The sequence below is a fragment of the Neopelma chrysocephalum genome, unplaced genomic scaffold (genome assembly GCF_003984885.1).
Source record: "Neopelma chrysocephalum unplaced genomic scaffold, ASM398488v2 Primary Assembly neopelma1_188, whole genome shotgun sequence".
In the NCBI taxonomy this organism is placed as follows: domain Eukaryota; kingdom Metazoa; phylum Chordata; class Aves; order Passeriformes; family Pipridae; genus Neopelma; species Neopelma chrysocephalum.
The window spans coordinates 321,023-341,280 of record NW_020897850.1 but is presented as its reverse complement, the minus strand read 5'-3'; the positions used below and the strand labels follow the sequence as shown (position 1 = coordinate 341,280).

Below are 20,258 nucleotides of genomic sequence, written 5' to 3'. Positions count from 1 at the left end.
GATTTCAGCTGCCGCTCAGGTGAGCCCCTGGTGACCTGGCTGCTCCAGTGCTCAGGTATCGTGGCCCACAATATGGAACTAGATGGTAGTGAAGCCAAGCGACTGGAATCCCTGTCCTGGGAAGTGGGCATTGGGAAGAGGACAGAAACTCTCAGCCTCTGGAGGCAACTCCTGTCAAGTGCGAGGGAAAGGTATTCTCTCAAGTAGTGTGCCCAAGCAGGTGGAATGTCATGGAGAAAGATATCATTCCTGAGAGAATTAGCTGTGCTGGAGGTAATCTAGAGGGATTCAAATAACGAACCCTGTAGATCCAGGTGAGGTCCAGTGTACACAATCCACGTGGCACTGATGTCAACGAAGGAAGGAGAACAAACAGTGCTTCAGGGGGAAATTCCCACGCCCTGTCAGGATGGACCACAGTCTCTGCTACTGGGAACAAGCCTGCTCGAGAGAGAGGGTTCACACCACAAGATAATCTGTGGCTTTGCCTGCATGACACAGAGAGAACAAGAGGAAGTGGGATGGGAAACCCACCTCTGCCCCAGCAGCACGGGTACGTCAGTTCAGAGGAAGAACAACCACTGCAGGAAATTCTTCAAGGATAAATGCTGCTCCAGTTTCCAGTGGGCAAGTCCTCAGACAGGAGAGCTCACGTTACTTCAGATCCTCTTGAAGAGACCTCCAGGTCATATTTACAAGAAGTGAGCAATGATTACTATGACCAGGACTAAAGGGGCCCTGCCTCCAGCCAGGTAAAGGGACAACTGGATCTATTGGACTGTGTGGATCCGATGGCACATCAGACCCACACAAGCATAAGGCTTTAGCTGACACCAGAGCACAATGTACTCTGATGCCATCGAGATATGCAGGGGCAGAACCCATCTCTTTTTCTGGGATAACGGGGATCCCAACAGCTGATTCTACCGGAAGCTGAAGTGAGCCTGATCAGGAACAAATGGCAAAGACATCCCACTGTGGCTGGCCCAGAGGCCCCATGCATCCTTGGCATAGATTACCTAAGGAGAGGGTATTTCAAGGACCCAAAAGGGCATTGTTGGGCTGTTGGGATAGCTGCTTGGAGACAGGAAATTGGACAGCTGAATACCTTGTCTCTCAGAGGACCCTTCTGCTGTGGGACTGCTGAGAGTTGTTGAGCAACAGGTACTGATTGCTACCACAGCAGAGCATCGTCAGCAATCCTGCACCAACCAGGACTCTGTGACCCCCATCCATGAGATGATTCGTGACCTGGACAGCCAGGTCACACTTTCCCCACAGCCTGCCTAGACAGAATCCTTCTTTCTCTATTCTAGCCCAAATATCATAAAATATCACAGAATGGTTTTGCTTGGAAGGGACCTTAAAAGATCATCTTGTTCCAACCACTCTGCCATGGGCAGAAACGCCTTCCACTAGATCAGGCTGCTCCAAGCCCCATTCAACCTGGCCTTGAACACTTCCAAGGATGAGGCAACCACAATTTCTCTGGGCAACAAGTTCCAGTGCCTCACCACCCTCACAGTAAAGAATTTTTTCCTAATATCCAATCTAAACCTACTCTCGGTTCGAAGCCATTCCGCCTTGTCCTGTCACCACACGCTCTTGTAAATAGTCCCTGTCCATCTTTCTTGTAGGCTCCTGTCAGGTACGGGGATACAGCACCAGTGTTACCTGACCGCTTCCTGCAGCTCGGAACCATCATTACCCAACTGCTCCCTCTGACTTGGAACTGAGTCCACCCCACCACTCCCCCAACTCACTTACTCGACTGGAAGGAACACCTTCTCCTCAGAAGAGACTCCCCTCCTGCCCCCGGCAATGATGTGAGGTGGTACAGAATAACCTCCAGGTCTTGGCCATGCCCTCTCCTGGCTACTGCAAAACCCTGTCCTGGCTGGAACCAGGACATTATCCACCCCTTATTCTATACCATCTACGTCATGCCCTGATACTACACCTTCCAACTATATATATACATACATATATACATATACACACAGAAGCATGAGTATCATTTCCATGGTCAGTGGCTCTCCTTCCAAGGAGTCTGTTGAGTTTATTTAGTCCATAACTGCAGCCTGCACCTACAATGAAAGCCCCATCCCCTTTCCCCCCCCCATCTGTTTTTTCTGGGGTGGGGGGAGGCAGGAAGGGGGAAGGAGTGGGGTGGCGAGCAGAGCGGCATGGGAGCGGGGGAGGCTTCATTTTAAAACCAGCCAGCGCCACCCTTTTGTCTGTAGGACTTGCTGCCCACCGACCCACAGAGGGGCAGCCACCCTCAGTTTTGGCCACCTCCCACTTTTCCCTGAGGAGAATTTTATTTTTTTTTCCCCCGCCTGGCACGGCTGTGGAGGAACGACTGGGAGAGCCCCCCCCCCCCGATCGTCTCGGAGCGAGGTATTCTGCCCCAGGCTGTGGGGCTGCATTATCAGAGCATCTTCCCGCAGCGGCTGCCTGACCCCAGGACCGCACCACAGCCCTGGGACCGGCGGGAAAAAGCCCTTTCGTTGTTGGCCACGGAGCCACCATCGCTCACGGGGCTGGGAGCAGTTGTTGAGCCACCGGGGACAGCCCGCCCTCAGCCCCCCTGATTTGCCACGGGGACTCCCCCACCTGGGGAATTAGGACTGGTTTTTTGAAAGTTTTGGTTGCACCATTGCTGTTTATTCGGGTTTGTTAATAAAGAGCTGTTATTTTCCTTTTTCACACCTTTCACCTGAAGCCTCTTAACTTCAAAGTTGCAATAACGTAGAGGGAGGAGGTTGGCTCTTCTTTTCTGGCCCTCCCTCCTTAATGGACATTTGTGTCTTGCTAAACTAATAATAATGGCCCATCTTCGCGAACGAAGATTTGGGGAAAGGTCTTTTTACCTTTCCAGCCTGCGCAATGTATTTTTTAGGTGAGACACAGCCTGCGCTGAAGACAAGCCAATAATCATTAACTGGCTTAGAGGAAATCCAAGCAGGAAAGAGTTCAAATTATTGAAAAATGGCAAAATGCACCAGTGTGAGGGGTGACAGCACACAGTGCTCAAAAGCTAAAAATAAAACCAGCCTGGACAGCAGGGAAGATATCTTTAGGAGTCAGAGCAACCACGAAGGGGATCAGGCTCCCAAAAGAGAGATAGTCAAGACACCAGAGTGTTTCCAGCAGAAACAGATAAGATAGGAGAGGGAATGGCATGTCGAGAAATGTGTTTTGCGATGCAGAGTTCAGGCTTGAGGTTTTCCTCAGCTGTGCACTGTGCCATTAAGATACAAAGAATTCATTACAGGTCTGCCATATTCCTCAAGAGGTTCATGACAGATTGTGCAACATTATGAGTATGGAAGAAGTACACGGAAACAGTATAAGGAAAAAAAAAAACCAAACCACCAAAAACCTCTTTTCTTCTCCGATTCCAATTAAACAGTGAAAATAAATTAAAAAGTGTGCTCCTTTTGCCCACTCCTGCAAAATCAACAAGGGTTGGACACAGGTTATCTACTGTCTAGGGTACATTTTTGTATGGAAAGCCCTTCCCTTCTACTATCCATGTGGATCTTGCTTGAGTTTGCTAATCCTCCTATCTGACAGCATAGTAACAGAGGAGGCACTTTCATCCAGCAGTCGAGGACAACATTTTGTAATGTCGACCTAGCTTTGGGCAGGTCTTGCTGTTGAGTTGCCTTTGAAATATACTTCTTTTTATAAAAAATGATGAGGTTTTGTTTGTTTGTTTTTGTTTTTACACAGTAAAAGTTGAGAGTCTGATATCACATAACACCAGGAACCTGTTCTTAGAATCAGTCTACAATGCCCAGGCCTTTAAGCTGGCCCAGATGTTATCTCCTATTGTAATAACAAGAAAAGCTATGAAAATATATGTTGAACAGATACGAAATTAAAACTTAAATGTTTCTATCAATTTCTAACAATCCAGAAAATAATACCAACTTTGGAATGTAAATATTTCAGATGTTGCTGTAAGTTCTTCTGCTTCATATCATTATTCTACTCACCAGCTGGGAGGGAGGGAGAATGTGACATAAACATTTAGACTTAATGTTCCTTGTTGAAATAAATGAAATAGATTTGCTAATCTAGAGGAAAGCAAGCTGTATTTTGTATTATTTACTAGGAACAAACAAAGAAGATAAGGAGGGAAGTTTTTTTTGAAATTGAGAGTGTATTACAAAATCTGAACTTTTTAGCTTCTTCAGAAAGAGAAGGGTATGTTTACTTGAATGCAAGAGGGAAAAAGACTTAAGTTATGTTTAAACACAGCATATTAGCTACTCATATTCTTTGTAACTACTGCTCCAAGCAGCACAAACCCATCTCACCACATTTAGTTTAACGAGGGGGCGAGATAACCCAAAGCACCCACAAAAGCGCCGGGAAATAAATCACGCACCATTACATCAGCCAAGCGGCAATTCCCGCTGATAAGGGACGCCTGCTGCCTCTTGCCTTCGGGAAAGGCCAAGATCACTGCTCTTCAGTCTTACACGCAGGGGGTACTAGCCATAACTTCATTTTTCCACACCGCTTTCCCGGCCCGGCGCTCTTTGTGCCGCCGCTCCAGCGCCGCCGCAGCTCTGAGGGAGAAACTAGTCCCGGCCTCACGCGCCAGTGTCGTTCCGCCGCGCAGACGGCGGAGGGGGCTCGGGAGAAGCAAAGTAGTCCCGCTGGAATGCGACGGCGGCGGCCGCCTCCGCCTCGCCCCGTCCGTGTCCCTGTGCTCGGGGGGGCGCCGCAGCCCCGATCGCCCTCCCTCCCTCCCTCCCTCCCGGGCGGAGCCCCGTCGGGCTGCGGTCCCCGCCGGGGTTTTCTCGTCTGCGGAGCTGCCGGACGTGTGTGCGTGATCCCGCCCGTGTGAGAGAGGAGGCTCCGCGTTCCCTCGCCTCTCTGCGCCGTCCCTGGCCGACGGGAGCGGTGCCAGGGGGCGGGCGCTGCGCCGGGTACGGCGCGGGAGGAGGAGGAGAAGGAGGAGGAGGAGGACTGTATCCCTGCGCCTGTGCGCGCCTGGCGGAGGGTGAATGGGGGAAGGAGCGCGGCGCTGGCGCTGAGACGCGGCCGCGGCCGGCATGGAGGGCAGCGCCTGCTCCCGCGGCGGCGCGCCGGGGCGAGGGGCCTGCTAGGGACGGGCGAGGGGGAACCTCCGCGGCCGCCCTTCCCCGCCTCCCACCCCCCCTTTTTCCCGCCGCCTCCCCCGCCCGCCTGGAAGCATGAACTGGCAGCGGAGGTGCTGCTGCTCCTCGCCGCCGCCTCCCCGCCGGTGAGAGCGAGGAGGGAGGGAGGGAAGATGGGGCCCGTCCTGCGCAGCCTACTCGCCTGCAGTTTTTGTTCCTTGATGAGAGGTGAGCGGGGCCGGGCGGCGGCGGGAGGGGCAGGGGGGAAAGTTGCCGGGTTGGTGGCGAGGGGGCCATGTTTGGGCGTGCGGGAGGGGAGCGGCGAGGCCTTGGCTGCTGACGGGGCGCGGGGCCCGGCGCGGGGAGAGCGCTCTCTCCCTCTCTCCCTCCCTCCCTCCCGGCCGCCGCCTCCTCCCCGCTTCGGGAGCAACTTATACCCAGCCGAGCCGGGAGCTGCCCGCCCTACAAGCGGCCGCCGAGCCGCCCTATTGTTGTTTTCAAGTTTTTCTTTTTCCCTTTTTTTTTGTTTTGTTTCTTTTTTTAAAAAAAAGACCCCCCCAAACTAGCGCGCGTCCCCCATGTCTCCGCACCCCCCAGCAGTCCGTGGGCTCCGGCGGCTCCGGGGCACAGCTCGGCCACGCCTGTGTCAGGCTGGTACCGCTGTTCCCATTACCAGGCTTCTCTCGTTTTCCCCCCCCCCGAGTATCGATCCTGCCGGGTGCGGGGGCTCGCCTGGTTCGACCTGGGGAGGCTGGAAAGTGCCCGGGAATTGGTGCTTCACCGACACTCTCCTCGCAGCGAAGTGAGCGAGAGGAGGAATGAATGCTCCTCTCAGCTGGGCTGGCTCTGCGCTGGGACTTCAGAGAAGTTTTGTGTTTCACGGGTGAACCACCACGGATCTTCATACAGCTTTGAATCAGCAGTCGAGTGCCTTACGAGGGGATGTCACTTAAAGTAGCTGAGAATTTTGATTCCGCTTCCCAGCTCCAACAACATTTCTTGTCTTGCAGGGTACAATCTGAAAGAAAACAGGATTTTTTTTTTTTTTTAAATGCTGTAAATCTAACTACTGTAGCTGTTTCTCTGGGTTCAGTATTTCTGGGAAGAAATCGTCTGTGGTGTTTGCATACATCATTTTGCTGTTTACTCTATTTTTTCCATACTAGATGGGCAAGAGGTTAGTTGCTAACAGTTTATCAACGACACTTTGATTTAGAAAATTTATCTGTGCTAGAGTGTTTCGATTAAGATTAGACTAAGGTTAGGTGGTGTAGGTTGAAGTAACTGCTCTGTCTCCAGTTGCTCAGTACTCTGAAAAACAAAGATTTTCTCTCCTCCATAGCCTTTTTTTCCACTCTCTGCATCTGTTTGCCATATTGTATCCTGTTTGCAGAGATACAAATACACTTGTTTAAATGGTACGTGTAACATTTCATACTTCTGTTGTAGCAGTTAAACCTCAATTTTCAAAAGTTAAGTTGAGTCTGGAGTATAGGGAGAAACGGTTTCCTGATGAGTTTAATAAGTAACAATCATGCCCGTTCTTAATATACCGTGTTTGCCTTTAATGTTCAACCTAGTTCAAATGACAGCACAGAAATAGATGTTGTATGTGATGTCACATAATATTGTTCCTTTAATTTCTTCAAATCTTAACACAGTGACATGTGCTTTTGCAAATTTTTGTATACTTAATAGGACACTTTGAAGAAGCATTCAGTTTATAAATCATATGACTGTCATTTACTTTCTTGTCTCTCATCTCTATTGCCAAGGACATTTGTATCCAAAGAGCATTTTTGTTTCTTCTGTGTTCATGGTTCCCTGCTGTCTGATCACCTACCTGAAGTCATAATCTTCTGTTTGTGACACGATAGTAATTTTCCTACTGGCTAATTGTTACTTTAGATAGAGATAAAAAGCAGGAAGAGCTGAACCGTGAAGAAACAAAAATCAAATTTTAATGCATACATCCTCCTTAATAAACAGCATCTGTGCAAGTAGAATTGGTTCAAATAAGATGTGTTGAGTTCAGAAGAGGTGTCAGCAGTTCCTTAATGAGGCAGAGGCGATGCCAGCATGAGTATGAATAAGCTTGTACATGAAAGTAGAGGTGAAGTTATGAAGTTCACTATTTGGTTTGTGAATTCAGTGCTGTGGAGGATGCCAAGCCAACAGTGCTGGGGACAGAAACTCAGAAAATGTGATAGTGTGTGTTTGAGGATTGCAGCATCTTCTCTGCTTCCAGAACTAGCCTCCCTGTTCTCGTAAAAAAAGCAAATGGATGGAGGTTTGCACAACTGAACTGTGGTCAGTACTCTGAGGGAACTGTGGTAGATTTGTTGAGCTGTCTGGTGAGGAGTAAAATTGGTACCCTGGAAATACATAAGGACTTGAAGAAGTACAAGACCATTACTGGCTAGAAACTCTTGCACAGGGCAAGGCACCTCTCTGTCAAAAATCATCTGAGGACTGTGATAAACCAGATCCTGCTGATGTTTTCAGGGCCAGTGTTTGGATTTCTAAGAGACGTGTCCTGACAGCTTGCTGTGGAGGTTCTGTCGTTTGGGGTTGGGTTTTTTTTTTTCAGTATTGTGGCTGATGGAAGAAAGAGGTCACTGGTCCCTGTTCCCTCCTCTTGGCCCCTGGTTTGATTTGGGGGATTGGGCTTCCACCTCCCTGACCATCAACAGTGCTTCTTGAAGCTGCTCCCTGAGGTACCTTGAGGAGTTGAAGCTGTTTCATGGCAGCTTGGAGGTGTTCTTCAGGACAGCTGTGAAACCAATCAGCTGGGTAATTGTTAGATAATTGACAGCTGCAAAGAGGCAAAAGCAGCAGCATCGCATCTGTCGGGGTGCTGCAGGTAACTGTGAAACTGAGGTTTCCACTTTTTAAGTAGTCGTAGAGAATTATTCCTCCACCAGTGTTCACGGCTTGCTTTTCTTGCTGAAATAGCTCTCCAGTCAGCATGCAGTTGTGGTTTTGTTTTGGTTTTAAACCCTGATCATGCAGACAGTGCATAAAGCTCTTGTTTGAATAGGAATCTTATAAATGATGTTTGTGCAGATCTACTGAATATTTCAAACCTCTGTGCTTAAGGTCAGTTAGGGAAGAAATGAAAATGCCTCTTTGGTAATGGACATTTTAAAACTACACTTCCCTCTTATGCACTCCGAAGAGGGTTTGTATTAATCCATTATTATCGGTTTAATATTGTTATTATTTTCATTGTTTTTAATCTGTTGTTTCTTGGTTTTCATAAACAGATCATTGCTTTTTTGCATTTTTTTAGGTAGATTCATTTACATGTTTTTAGAAGAGCTTAATGTTCAAGACTTGCTAAGCTATAACTGGTGTTGTGTGCACGTATTTTTCTACCAGAGGTCAGAGAAGGGAACAAGGAGTAGGTTTTTACTTCTGAAGCACTCAGGTTAGAGATGAAGTGTGGTGTTTCCAGTGTGGTTCGTGCCTTCAGGTGAAGGGTCTCTTTACCTTGGACTGTACAATACTGAAGTGGTCTATTTCTTCACCTTAGCTTGAATTAGTCATTTTCTAGCCATGTTTCTTCATTATATGATGCCTCAGAAATCAGTGTGCCTTTGTCTGCCATGATTTCCAATGCATTTTTCTCTTTCATCTCTTCATAAGATTATGTGATCTAAGATTAATGTGATCTAACGTGTTCCAAAATCCACCATTACTTCAATAGTTCTTGCAGTTGCATCTGTGATATAGTTCACTTATCATCAGCTTGTATTTAAAACTGAGAAATTAGGACTTAGTTTGATGGCATTTTTTGCTATGTCTTGGAGGTAAGGTGAAGTAGCATTTTTGGCAAGGTGCACTGAAGATATAGGGAAGTTGTGGGTATAGGGTGAAACTCTGTATCTGGTCAGAGGTGTATGCAGGTGAAGGATCCCTCAGTGTGAGTTATATGAAGATAATCAGGTGGAAAGCTTTGTTCTTGTTTGACAGCAGTAATGGTTAGGGCAGCATGAACTGTATTCATATTTCCTTTCCCTAGTGAATTGATACAATCAGCATTTCCTGAGTTCTAGGTAAGGAATTTGGCTAGAAGCTGCAGAATGTGTAGAAGGGGTTTTTGTTTTGTTTTTGCTTTTTTTTGTTTTCAGGAAGATAGGTCAGGATTGGGCATATAAGAACCTTTTAAACTCTGTCTTTGGAAGCTGGAGAAATCTGATTCCTTTGGACATCTGTAATCCACCTTTATAATGATGTCGCATCTCAAAAATGCCAGCATTAAAAATATTTTCTGCAGTGCATGTGGTATGGAATTGACTTTATTTCAAATTGAGTAGAGCAAAGATATTTTTTCTTCTTTCTGAGGGGGTGGGCTAGGAGAAGAAAACAGGGAGAAACAGGTCTCAGTTTCTGTTCTATCACCGTTCATCTCCTCTGGCAGCCAGCGTGCAGACTTAAATACTATATTCTTTGTCCCCAGCATATTTAACCTCATTAATTTCCTATGAAATGTTAAATACTTAGGTTGCTTTGCCGGTGGTTTCTTCAAAAGAGTCCAATTTCTTCAAAAGAGTCCAGTTCCTTGTACTCTAGGGAGGGGTATGTGTTATTGTTGAGTGGCACCAGAAATGTAGTTGTAATTAAAGCTTTTTTGCATGCTCCTGCTTCTGGCTGAGCTGGTGGCTCGGCCGTGCCTGGGAGTGTGCTCAGCTCCTCTTCCCCTTCACATTTCAACCCAGTCACTTGAGAGATTCAGGTGGTAAACTCTCACCCACTTCTTTGGTGGCACCTGGGGGCCATTTGTACTTTGAAAGTGGTTGTTACCAGCAAGGCAGTGTTGTGTTGACATGGATTTTCCCCCAGATGGACTTTTACCAGTAAGTGATTTAAGTTGCTTAGAAAGATATGGGGGGATGCAGCTACCTTGAAGACTTCAGGGATGGTCTGTTCACATTTATAGTTGGCATTACTAACTTAAAAGTGAGCCCTTGAACCTAAATGCTGTGGCTCACCAGAGATGATGGTTGGTGTGTGCACTTGAGGTTTACGATGAGCACGCAGTGAGTTCTTGCACTTCTTCTGTAATTCTTTGTAATGATGATTCTCCTGAAGTGTAATTGCTGTTCAATGAAAGAAATACATTCTCTCCTAATAACCTTTAGTTTTTCAACTTACATGTCACGTGTGGTTTCAGAGTATATGCTACTTGCAGAGTTACAGAATACACAGGGCTCTAAATGAAGATGCTGTGTCATTCTTCTGTGTTAACTGTCCCAGGCTTGGAAGGGGAAAGCTTTGGATCTTTATTAGATTGTACAAAAATGCTGGGCATTGACACCCTAAATATTGAATAATCTTCTCCAGTGTATATATTTGGCAGGCAAGCTGAGGTAGAGAGCCTTTTATTAAACTCTCTAGATATTCTTGTGGTTTATAAATATTTATGTCAGGAGATTCACAATACGAACAGGCTTGCTGTTTGCTCCTCATGGACAAACCTAGTCAGAACACAGTGCTTGTATTTTCAAGTAGAAATGAGTTTGTTGGTTTTTTTTGTCCTGTGAAAGGATTATGAATATAGGATGATTTTGTTTGTCTCCTTATGATTATCTTGCTACAGATGTTTCAATTTCAATGTAATTGGCACTCTCCTCTACCAATTTTGAAATGGAGTCAAACATACCTGTTTATGAATAGAATGAGAATACTGTAAATACCTTTTTTTGTAATACCTTATTCTTAATATACTTTTAAGAAATTAACCAGTCAAAGTCTAGGTTAAAAGAAGCAATGGTTTAGTTAGTAATACTTTGTTTCCTTTGCAAAATGCTGTAAACTATTTGGAGAAAGAAGCATATCAGTTTAAAAGATTGAATGCTTTTCGAGCTTCGTTATTTATACGGGTAGAACAATAAGGAAATGTTTTTAATATAAACAGACATGGGAAAATGGCAACATTCATGCAGATTTTTTTAGTGTCTTGTTACAGGATCACATTACCTAAATAGAATTACTCCCTTGTGATATAATCAGTGTGGCAAAAATGGGATTATAGTTTTAATTCTGTTTATGAGGGCCATGTGTGGGCTCTTGATGTCAGATTTGAAAAGTAATCATATTTGAGACAAAATTTTAATCAACAAGCTATATAATTTTGCTTAATCAAAAATTGTTTTCCTTCTCTATGATACCAAACTGTAATGTTCTCCTTTATATTCTTCTCCTTATTACTCCCCTCCCTTCCCAGTATATTCCCAGAGGAAAAATGTAGTTTGTAATGTACTTTGCTAGATTTTTTTAAACTGTTTATGCCTCCAGAACTCCTCTATAGTAAGGATTTTCCTCTGTTCATTGTCAGAGAATTCAGGCTTCTGGAAAGTGGCTGATGTTTTTGCTGGAATTGTGGAGATTAAGGGTATGTGGAAGGTAACAGAAATATAAGGTGTCATAGAATTTCAAACTTTGTTCCCTTAGTTGTTCTGTCAAAGCAGGGAATAAAACTCTTGCTTATAGTCAAAGTATTAGTGTTAATTAAAATATTAACACTTTGGAAATCCAAGAATGGTTTTGTCTCCAAAGGGATTAATAGAGATGGAGTATTAAGAATAATAGAAGAGTAGGAATTTGTAAGGAACCTTGTAGTGACTCTTGTTAGGTCCATTTAGAAAATGCAATGATGGTCTAATAACTCAGGAACTTAACTGAGGCTCAACAGTTACCCTTTAGCCTGTAGGTAATGCTAAAATTAGTAACTAAGATAATTCAAAGTTGGGTGGGTTTGTGTTTATGGGTTTTTGGTTTTCTTTTGGATTACCAGAAATTAGCCCTATTCAATAAGAAAAAGACAAGATTAAATTATTGAAGTATGTGCACATCTTTCCTTACCCATTAAAACCAGTCCCTGGCTGTTCATTTGAACTGGAGTTGTTACTTATTATATTAATCTGTGGTAAACTTAGTAGTCTTAAGAATTTGAATGTTTGAAGTGTAATTTTGGTTTGAGAACATTTTTCTTTTGGCTGATGGGAAGTTGTTTTAAACTTGCACTCTGATTTTCTTTCCATTTTCTTACAGTACTATCTTCTAGTTCAGTGCGAGTCCCTCATATTTTTGCCAAATTGTTGATTCTGCCTTGTCTTGAAGAACAGGAGAAGCAAAAATCTGTGAACTTGTATGGAAAAAAAGTGTTGTAGTAGGAGATGCGGCTTTTTCTGTTCTGGATTCTTGTTATGGTGGATGAACTGACAAAGATGCTGTTTGCCAAGCACGAGCTGCAAAGTCTGCCACAAAGAAATAATTGCATATGATGACTGCAGCTGATACAACCATGGAGTTGGTTGTTGAAGAACTGTAGATGAATGTGATAAGTCTTCCAGGCAGTACTGCTGCTCCTCCCTCCCCATACCTCAAATGGGTCCCACTATTATGTCCCAAATGAAGGTGGTCTCCTTTTGTGATGTACTCATCAGTCCTGGCAACTTTTTCCATTCTATGGGTCATTCTGTCCTCCAGTTGGGTTTTTTTTGTGTTCAAGCTTGACTGCAATTTCCTGATAGTGCTTCAAAAATCTAAACGAACACAAAACCCCAACTACAAAACAGAAAAAAAATGAGTTATTTTGTTTGATTTGGTTATTTTATTTGACCTGGCGAGGTGAACTGACAGACTTCAAGAAATGTTTTTTAAGTATCTTTTAGACTGACGTACCATTTTGGATAAATTGTTGAAAAAGTCATCTAAGAGTAGCTCAGTGCCTATGAACTTGTCAGTGTGGCCTTGTTTGTTTGAAGGTAAACCCGTGTGCTGCTCTTCGGGGTGTGGGTATTTTGGTCCACGTGGAACTATTAGCAGGAGGTGAGACCCCTTGGCTGGGGCTGTTCCCACATGCTGCCAGTATAACTGGGGTCCTCCAGTTATATGGAGGTAAGTGAGCTGGTAGCAGTGACTATGAGTAAACACTCCCAGGCCATTTTTGACTGGATGTGCACCCCCAAACGTGTGTTGTCCAGGCTGGAACTGCTGGAACTGCAACAAACTTCGGAGCATTCCCATCTGTGCTTGCCAGGATGTACAAGGTACATCTTGCAGCCTTTAGCCTTTCTAGGCTTTGGGAAATGGGCTACTGCTGTCACAGCTTCACAGTGTTGTGTCTCAGTGCTCTAATTCACTGGAGGGACACTGCACAGTCACTTCCAACAGCTTCCTGAGGAACATGAGAGAGGCTTTTGGCTTGTTTCTTTGCTGTTAAAAGCGCTGTAGGAAATGATGATACCAGAAGGTGGTGTTTTGTTTCAGTGTGATCTGGTCATCTTACCTGTCATCATACTGCTTGCAAGTTTAGTTTGCAAAATATCATCTCTGTTCAGATGTGGGACTCTAATTGGTACGATATAGCTAAACAATTTTTCTTTTTCTGCGTGAGCAAAGATGCTTGCAAACTTTTTCATTAAACAGATTGTGTCGATTTAAACATCGACCAGTAGAACTAGGGAAGTATTGCCAATGTGTGTGGAACTGGTGTGGCTTCATCTGCAGGGTGTTATTCTGACAACTGTTTGAGAAACTGGAAGAGTGTCGAAGGAAGATTAGGAGGACACCTGAGGAAATGGGCAGTATAAATGTTGAAGTTCTGCAGACATTAATGTGTATCATGGTATTACTTGATTACATATCCCTAAGGAGCTTTCCTGCTTTCCAGAGTCTGCTGCTGGCCCTGGAAAGTGCCAGATCACCTTTATTTTGTTGCTACTTTGTAAACAGAAGGGTAATGGAAGAAGGTGGTAGTTTTCTATGGCAATGCAGCTGCAGGGAGCATAGCTGTCTGCTCATCCTGTTGTCGGCAAAATAGATTCAGCACATAAAGTTAGGAAAATGTCAGCCTCTAAAGTGCTGTTTTATCCTCACAAGAGTGCAGTGGGGATAGGGGAGAAGTCAGTGTTACAGAAAGGTGGACAAAAGATCGATGTGAGTGTGCTACCTGACGCTGAGAAGAGACATGCTGTGGTAATCCTGCTGTAAGGCTCTGTTGCCAGCAGGATGATTTGGCAGGTGATGCCTTCCATTCAGAAAGTTCATGGTGTGCTTCAGTCATGTCTACTTTTGCTGTAATCTGACAGGGCTGTTGGCTTTTTATGCCTGGACCTGGTATTCCTATCCTACCTTGTAGTCCATTTTATTTTTTTTCCTCTCGTTCTCTTGCCCCCATCCTTCTGTCTCTTTTCCTGTATTCAGCAGGCTAAAGGATGACTTACTGCTGTTGTGCCAGCTAGTCCTGCAGTATGTCTTGGTCTCTATAGCTGTGGTCTCACCAAAGGCCTGCAAAGCTAACAGCAAGGCTTGGTGCAGAATCCAGATGCTGTTGTTGCTGCTGCTTGGTGTCTTTGCTTTTGTGCTTGTTATGGTTACTCATCTCATTCACTGGCAAGCATGACTGTTCTTATGACCTTTTGAGTTACCACCTGAACAGCTCTTGGATGCCTTTAGCATGGAGAATATACTTAAGTTTAGCTGAAAAGAGGAGAAAAGGTCCTTTCTGCCGAATTTGGGCTTCCTCATGCTTGTTTACTAAACGCCTGGTTAGTTGCTGTGTCCTGCAAGTATATTTGTGAGAACAAGGAGGTTCAGAGAGAACAGTGCTTTCTGTTCGTAGTGAGAGTGGAATGGGGGCCACTGATAAATCAATTCATTAGTTTTATTAGGGAAAAAAAAAAGTATGGAATTGTGTATTGTGTGGAATAAATCGGGGAAGAACTTGGTGCAAAATCCTGGCCTGTTGCTTGCTGTACTGAAAACTCGTATGTGCTTCCTGGTGATTTTGTTGTTTGGTTGAAAATACAAACCACCTCTGTATAAGTTTCTTGAGGCTGGCTCCCTACTTTTGGAAAAAGTTTATTTAAATTTTCAAATTACCTCTCTTCCTATTTGATATGAGTCTCCCAGGCTTTATTCCCAGTGCTACCTCAACCTGGTCATTCTTGCTTCTCTAAACTGAGCAGCAAAGCTCAAACACTCACGGATAACACAGAATTCCTTACAAGCATGAGCAATGATGAAGAAATTTGAAACCTGGGGAATGAAGGAAGAGTCCTCACAACTGACAGTTCCAGAATCCATGTGTCAGTCCAGAGATTTTTCATTATGTTCTTGCCTTGGTTCTCTGTGGGACATCTTGGGGTTGGTTATCATATTACAATACAGGGAATTTTGTATTTTGAATGGTTTTAAGGAGTTGCAATTAACGTTCTTTGCTGGTTGTATATGCCTGTTTCTCTGCTTTTCCTTCTCTTGTGGGCTGAATGTGGGTGTGCAGTACTCTGTCAAGGCATCTGGAATCCTTCTTCCTTCCTGTGCCTCATCCAGGTCAGCGTGTATTTGCTTGGTACATCTCATCACTGTGTCTCCCCTTTTCTCCATGTTTGCCATCCTCATGACAGTGCTTGGCAGTACTAATTCACCTTTAGATGCTCAGAGTTCTTCAGCAAGATCTAAAAAGAAAGGTGCAGAGCAGGAGTCTGACCAAGATTTCTCCCAGCACATTTCTCTCTGCCAACTGGAGCTGGAAAATTTTCGGATACAGGCACAGTGCGAGAGTGACAGAACAGGATAGTCCGAAGAGCTGAGTGTTCTCTTCCCAGCTCAATGACATCTTCTTCCAGTGTGACAATCCATGTGTTTCTTGCCAGTGCACTACTGCATGGATATTTCATTCCCCAATGTCAGTGATTCCTTGGTGGTTTCCACAATGTGAGCTGGGATTCTGTGACAGCTTGCCACAACTTACGGTGGCCACCTCTAGTCTGATGAGTCCTGCTCCTTAACTGGAGGTTCACAAAAAATTGGTTCAACTAATTAATCAAAGCTGATGCAGTCTTTCCTTTCCCTGGTGTGCTATTGCTTATATGTATTTGATTTTTGTTCTGAACTGGTTCTGGATGATGGCTGGCTAAAAACTACTTTTTGGCAGGTGGTGGGGAGAGTTCAGCTCAGTAGTCTTCTGCTGGTTTAGCCCCCTGCATGGGAGCTAATGGTATGGGAAAAGTGCTAGTGCCAACATGGGAGGTCAGGAACCAACAGCTGAAAGTGAAGCCAGGGAGAAAGGATATGGCTGCAGTCACATCTTGAGCAGATCTAGCAGCCTGCCAGTGAAAGGGGGGAGAGCTGCTCCCCCTTCCAGATCCCTGCTGGTCGCCTTATGTTGGTTTTGGATTTTGCTGGACCACTTCTTGAGTTGATTCAACTTGCTAACCCAGTCAAACCTTTCACTGACATAGTGGTTTGAATCAGCTTGGGGCCCTTAACTAAGTGAGGGGGTAGAGCAGCATTACTGGGGGTTGGGAATGAGAAAAAAGAGTGTGGGGAAAATGAACATGTGCTAATTGCTTTAACCAGGCTAAACTCCATGTCAGTAAAATAGAGGCACCCAGAGCTGTCCTGGATTGTTGAAGGTGGAAAGGAGGAAGTGGGAATTTGTGGAAAAGGCCACTGGACTAGTTAAAGAAAAGCATGACAAATTCTGACAGCTTAAAGTTGCTACGTAAACACCAAAAAGATTAAAAAACATTTTTAGCTGGTGAAGTGATTGTTTTATGTTGGTTCATCACATTGCACCCTGTGGGCAGCAGTATTTTTATGCCTGTAGCAGACATACAAAGCCAGACTGAAGTAAACAAGAGTAAGGGAAACCAGGCTGAAGTATCTTGGGAATTAGCAACTTTCAGTGTGCTCTGGGGAGTGACAGGAATTGCAGCCAAGAGAAATACATGGTACAAAAACTGGAGTTTGGCGGTGAGAAGGTGGCAATGAGAATTCTAGTTGTAAAGGTAAGGCAAAAAAGACAATGTCTGAACTTTAATATTGAATGTGGTAAACTTAGGAAAGGTCTTATATGAATATTTGAGTTAAGAAGCAGTTACAGGCTCAGTGATGGCTACTGGCAGGAGTTTCTTACGATTTAAATTATTTTTGTTGCAGTTGAAATGTGTTAAACTTGAGGTTTTGTAACTTTTATGTTCCTTAAGGGAACATTTGTTCCTGCTAGTGGATACAAAACCACCTTTATTTTATAAATAAGCATAGCTTTTGCTTTGTACTGGGTACTTTAATTAAATGAATAAACTGCATGTAGACCTCTCAGGTGATAGAGGACATGGTAATATTTGCTACTGTTTCAGTTTTTGATTTCCAAGGTGGATGTTTTTTCTTTTAAAAATGTGTGGTTCTTTCCAGTGTATTGTAGCTTGTTGCAGTTACAATATATGCTTTTATGATGTCTGCAGAAAGAGAAATAAAACCATGTAAAGAGTTCAGCTTCTTAAAAAAAACCACTCTGAGTTATATCTTTTTGCCCCATTATAACTTAAACTGCAAAGTAGTTGCCTGGCTTTGAAAGGAGTTTCTCTTGGACTTCTTCCCTTAGGTTATTAGTATAGTTCATAACTTCATTATTCAGGAAAGTCATCTTTGCAGTGTCCTGTGCTTCTTTCAAAGTTGGGACAGGGTGGGATCTTCTGGCACAATTTTCCTTTTGGTGTTGCTGTCTGAGTGAAGTAAATGCAAAGATGATACACGGTACCAATGCTGCTGCCAACTGCAGTAACTGGGTTTTATAGGACATTGAAGACTTTGTGTTTTCTGGGAAGGGTTGGAGGCGGTGGGGGAACAAACCCGTTTTGTATAATTTTGGTGATGCTTCGTTCCTGAATGTCGCAAGACATTGGAAAGCTTTACATCCTCATCTGCCAGCCCATGGAATGTGTTACAGGTTGTGGCTGTGAATCAATTTGCATGAAGCTGCACATCCCAGCTGTAGCTGTGTTTCTTCTGAGTCATCATTTACGTGACTCGTACCGTTGATGAAAAGGAAGTTTTCCCCAGTCCTTCCTCAGGCAGCTCTGAGCTCCAGCAAGGAGTGAATTACCTCTGCAGTGTGGTTGTGATGGGCTCAGCAGTGCTTTCAGGCCTTGGTGATTACACTTGTCATGCCTGGTGTTCCAGTTCAGTGCATGCTGTGTGTGGGGTACTCCATGTTGCTCGTAATAATGGAGGTTGTACTCATTTGTGTGTGGATTTCCTTTTTTTCAAATGCTGGGCATGCTGTCTTGTTAGAGAAAGCTCTGCCAGTTGGCTGCACACTTTCCTATGGTGCACGAGATGACATTGAGCTGGCTATTAACTAGATTTTTCAGGTTACAATTGTATGCAGCTTTAAAAAGTAGGTGGGTTTATTACATTACTGTTTTTTACACCTTGCAGCCTGTTGAATACTTTTCAGAAAAGCATAAGCAACCCCGCACTTCGAGAAAATTACTGTAATTAATTTTAAATCTTAGGGGGTTGGGAAAATTATGTAAGGAAGGGAAGGAGATAGCAAAGTAAGGTAAAAATAAACCTTCTTAATATAAAGATTCTGCTTTTGATTTTAAAAAGTCTACTGCTTCTCCATGGAAAGGTAATCTTTAAATGGAATGGGGTTTTGTACAATTAAAAATTGCCTTCTGGAGAGGGGAAAATACAAATACAAATTCGGTATTATTAAAACCAACAAAGTTTCACCCCTCCCTCCTTCTGTCCAAAGATCATAATAAATCAGTTTATATTCAGTGTTTCTAATTTTAGGATGACAGTCTAAGCAATTAATTTTTTAAAAGTCCCACCAAAACCAACAAAACCCTCACTCCCCACCATCCCTAAACTTGTATAGCAGAACTCGTTTAATTGAGGTAGACGAAGGAACTTTTCAGTTCTTTCAGCTTCCTCCAATTCATATGTGACAGTGTCTCTGGGAAATTGTTTTGTGGTACAAAGGAGAGTTGTCTGATTTTCGAATCTAGCTTCTGAATTTATCCCTGTGTTAATATTTCTAATTTCAGTGCAAGTTTCCCATGTAAGGAACTGTATCTCTTCTGGCAGTGCGGCCTTGACATTATTGAACCATGCACATCTTTGGCTCTATAAATGAAAACCTTTTGTTTAGGACATATGTCCTTCTGCAAGTTCAAAGTGCCCATCTATGCTGATGAGTAAATGTGCAAGTTCCTAGTGAAATTTGTGTGCTGACAGGCAGAAGAGCATTTAGTGTGACACTCATAGTATGTCTCTCAATTCCTTTGTACAGCTCTGTTGCTACAGTTTCTGAGTAAAGACAGGGAAAGGTTGAAATGTTTTCTGATAGTCAATTTAAAAGGATGTGACTGCCTTATTCAAATATAGTATTTTTTGTAAATTTTTGTTGAAGAAGGAATGAGGCTGGAATTTGCATCATGCTGTATATAGCTTGTGATAAAGGACAATTAAGCAGGCATATTACATTTAAGAAACTATCTGTTTTCATGGCTGCTGCTTTACATTAGTCATCTTGGTGTTGTTATGAAAAATATACTGTGAAAAGTGACAGAGTAAGCAAATAAAGCCTATAAAATAAAGGGTTTATGTTAGAGAACTAAACAGGAGTGGTAGAGCTGAGTATGAAAGAGCTCAGTGTTGTCCATCCATACCTGTAGAGTTATTTTTCTCCCTACCTCCTCATACCACTTTTGACACTCTAAACCAACATTTGTCTCGTGCTGTGCAATGAATTTGGGATTTTTTTTTGTATTATATGTAAAATGTCTGAGCTATATAATTTTGGGGAATATCAACATGCAGGTTGCTTTGAAAGCTTGACATGAATTATGCTATTATTGAAGTGGTGTGTATACTGCTAAATTCTATGAAGAAAAATAATCATTGCTTAGATGGGCCAGCACAGAGTGCTTAGAAAACTGCTTTACTCTTGTCTTCCTTATTCTTATTTAAATGTCCTTCTGTACAGAACAGTGTCATTTTGGTACTTCAAACCCCCATTTTCTTTGTTCTCTCCCTTCTTCTTTATTGCTGTTTTAATAATGCACAACCCAGAATACTGAGCTGCCTGTTATGAAGGCACCATCTTGGCTTGTAACAAAGTTAAAAAGCTTTAAAAGTCAGTGCTTTTTAGTCCAACTTCTAAAAATGTCTCCCCACCATTTCTTATTTTTTCATGTTTCTTCCCTTCCCTTCCCTTCCCAAACCTTCCCTTCCCAAACCTTCCCTTCCCAAACCTTCCCTTCCCAAACCTTCCCTTCCCAAACCTTCCCTTCCCAAACCTTCCCTTCCCAAACCTTCCCTTCCCAAACCTTCCCG

At 43.7% G+C, this 20,258-nt stretch overlaps 1 protein-coding gene across 3 annotated transcripts in view; it reads left to right on the top strand.

Moving 5' to 3' along the window:
* The first annotated feature begins 5,160 nt into the window (after positions 1-5,160).
* The window catches only part of LRP6 (LDL receptor related protein 6), a 121,623-nt gene continuing 106,525 nt past the window's right edge, over positions 5,161-20,258 (top strand). For all 3 annotated transcript variants that reach the window (XM_027702484.1, XM_027702482.1, XM_027702481.1), the window contains exon 1: positions 5,161-5,345. In XM_027702484.1, coding sequence (XP_027558285.1) covers positions 5,291-5,345 — 55 coding nt within the window. In that variant the 5' untranslated portion in view covers positions 5,161-5,290. The remainder of the gene's footprint in view (positions 5,346-20,258) is intronic.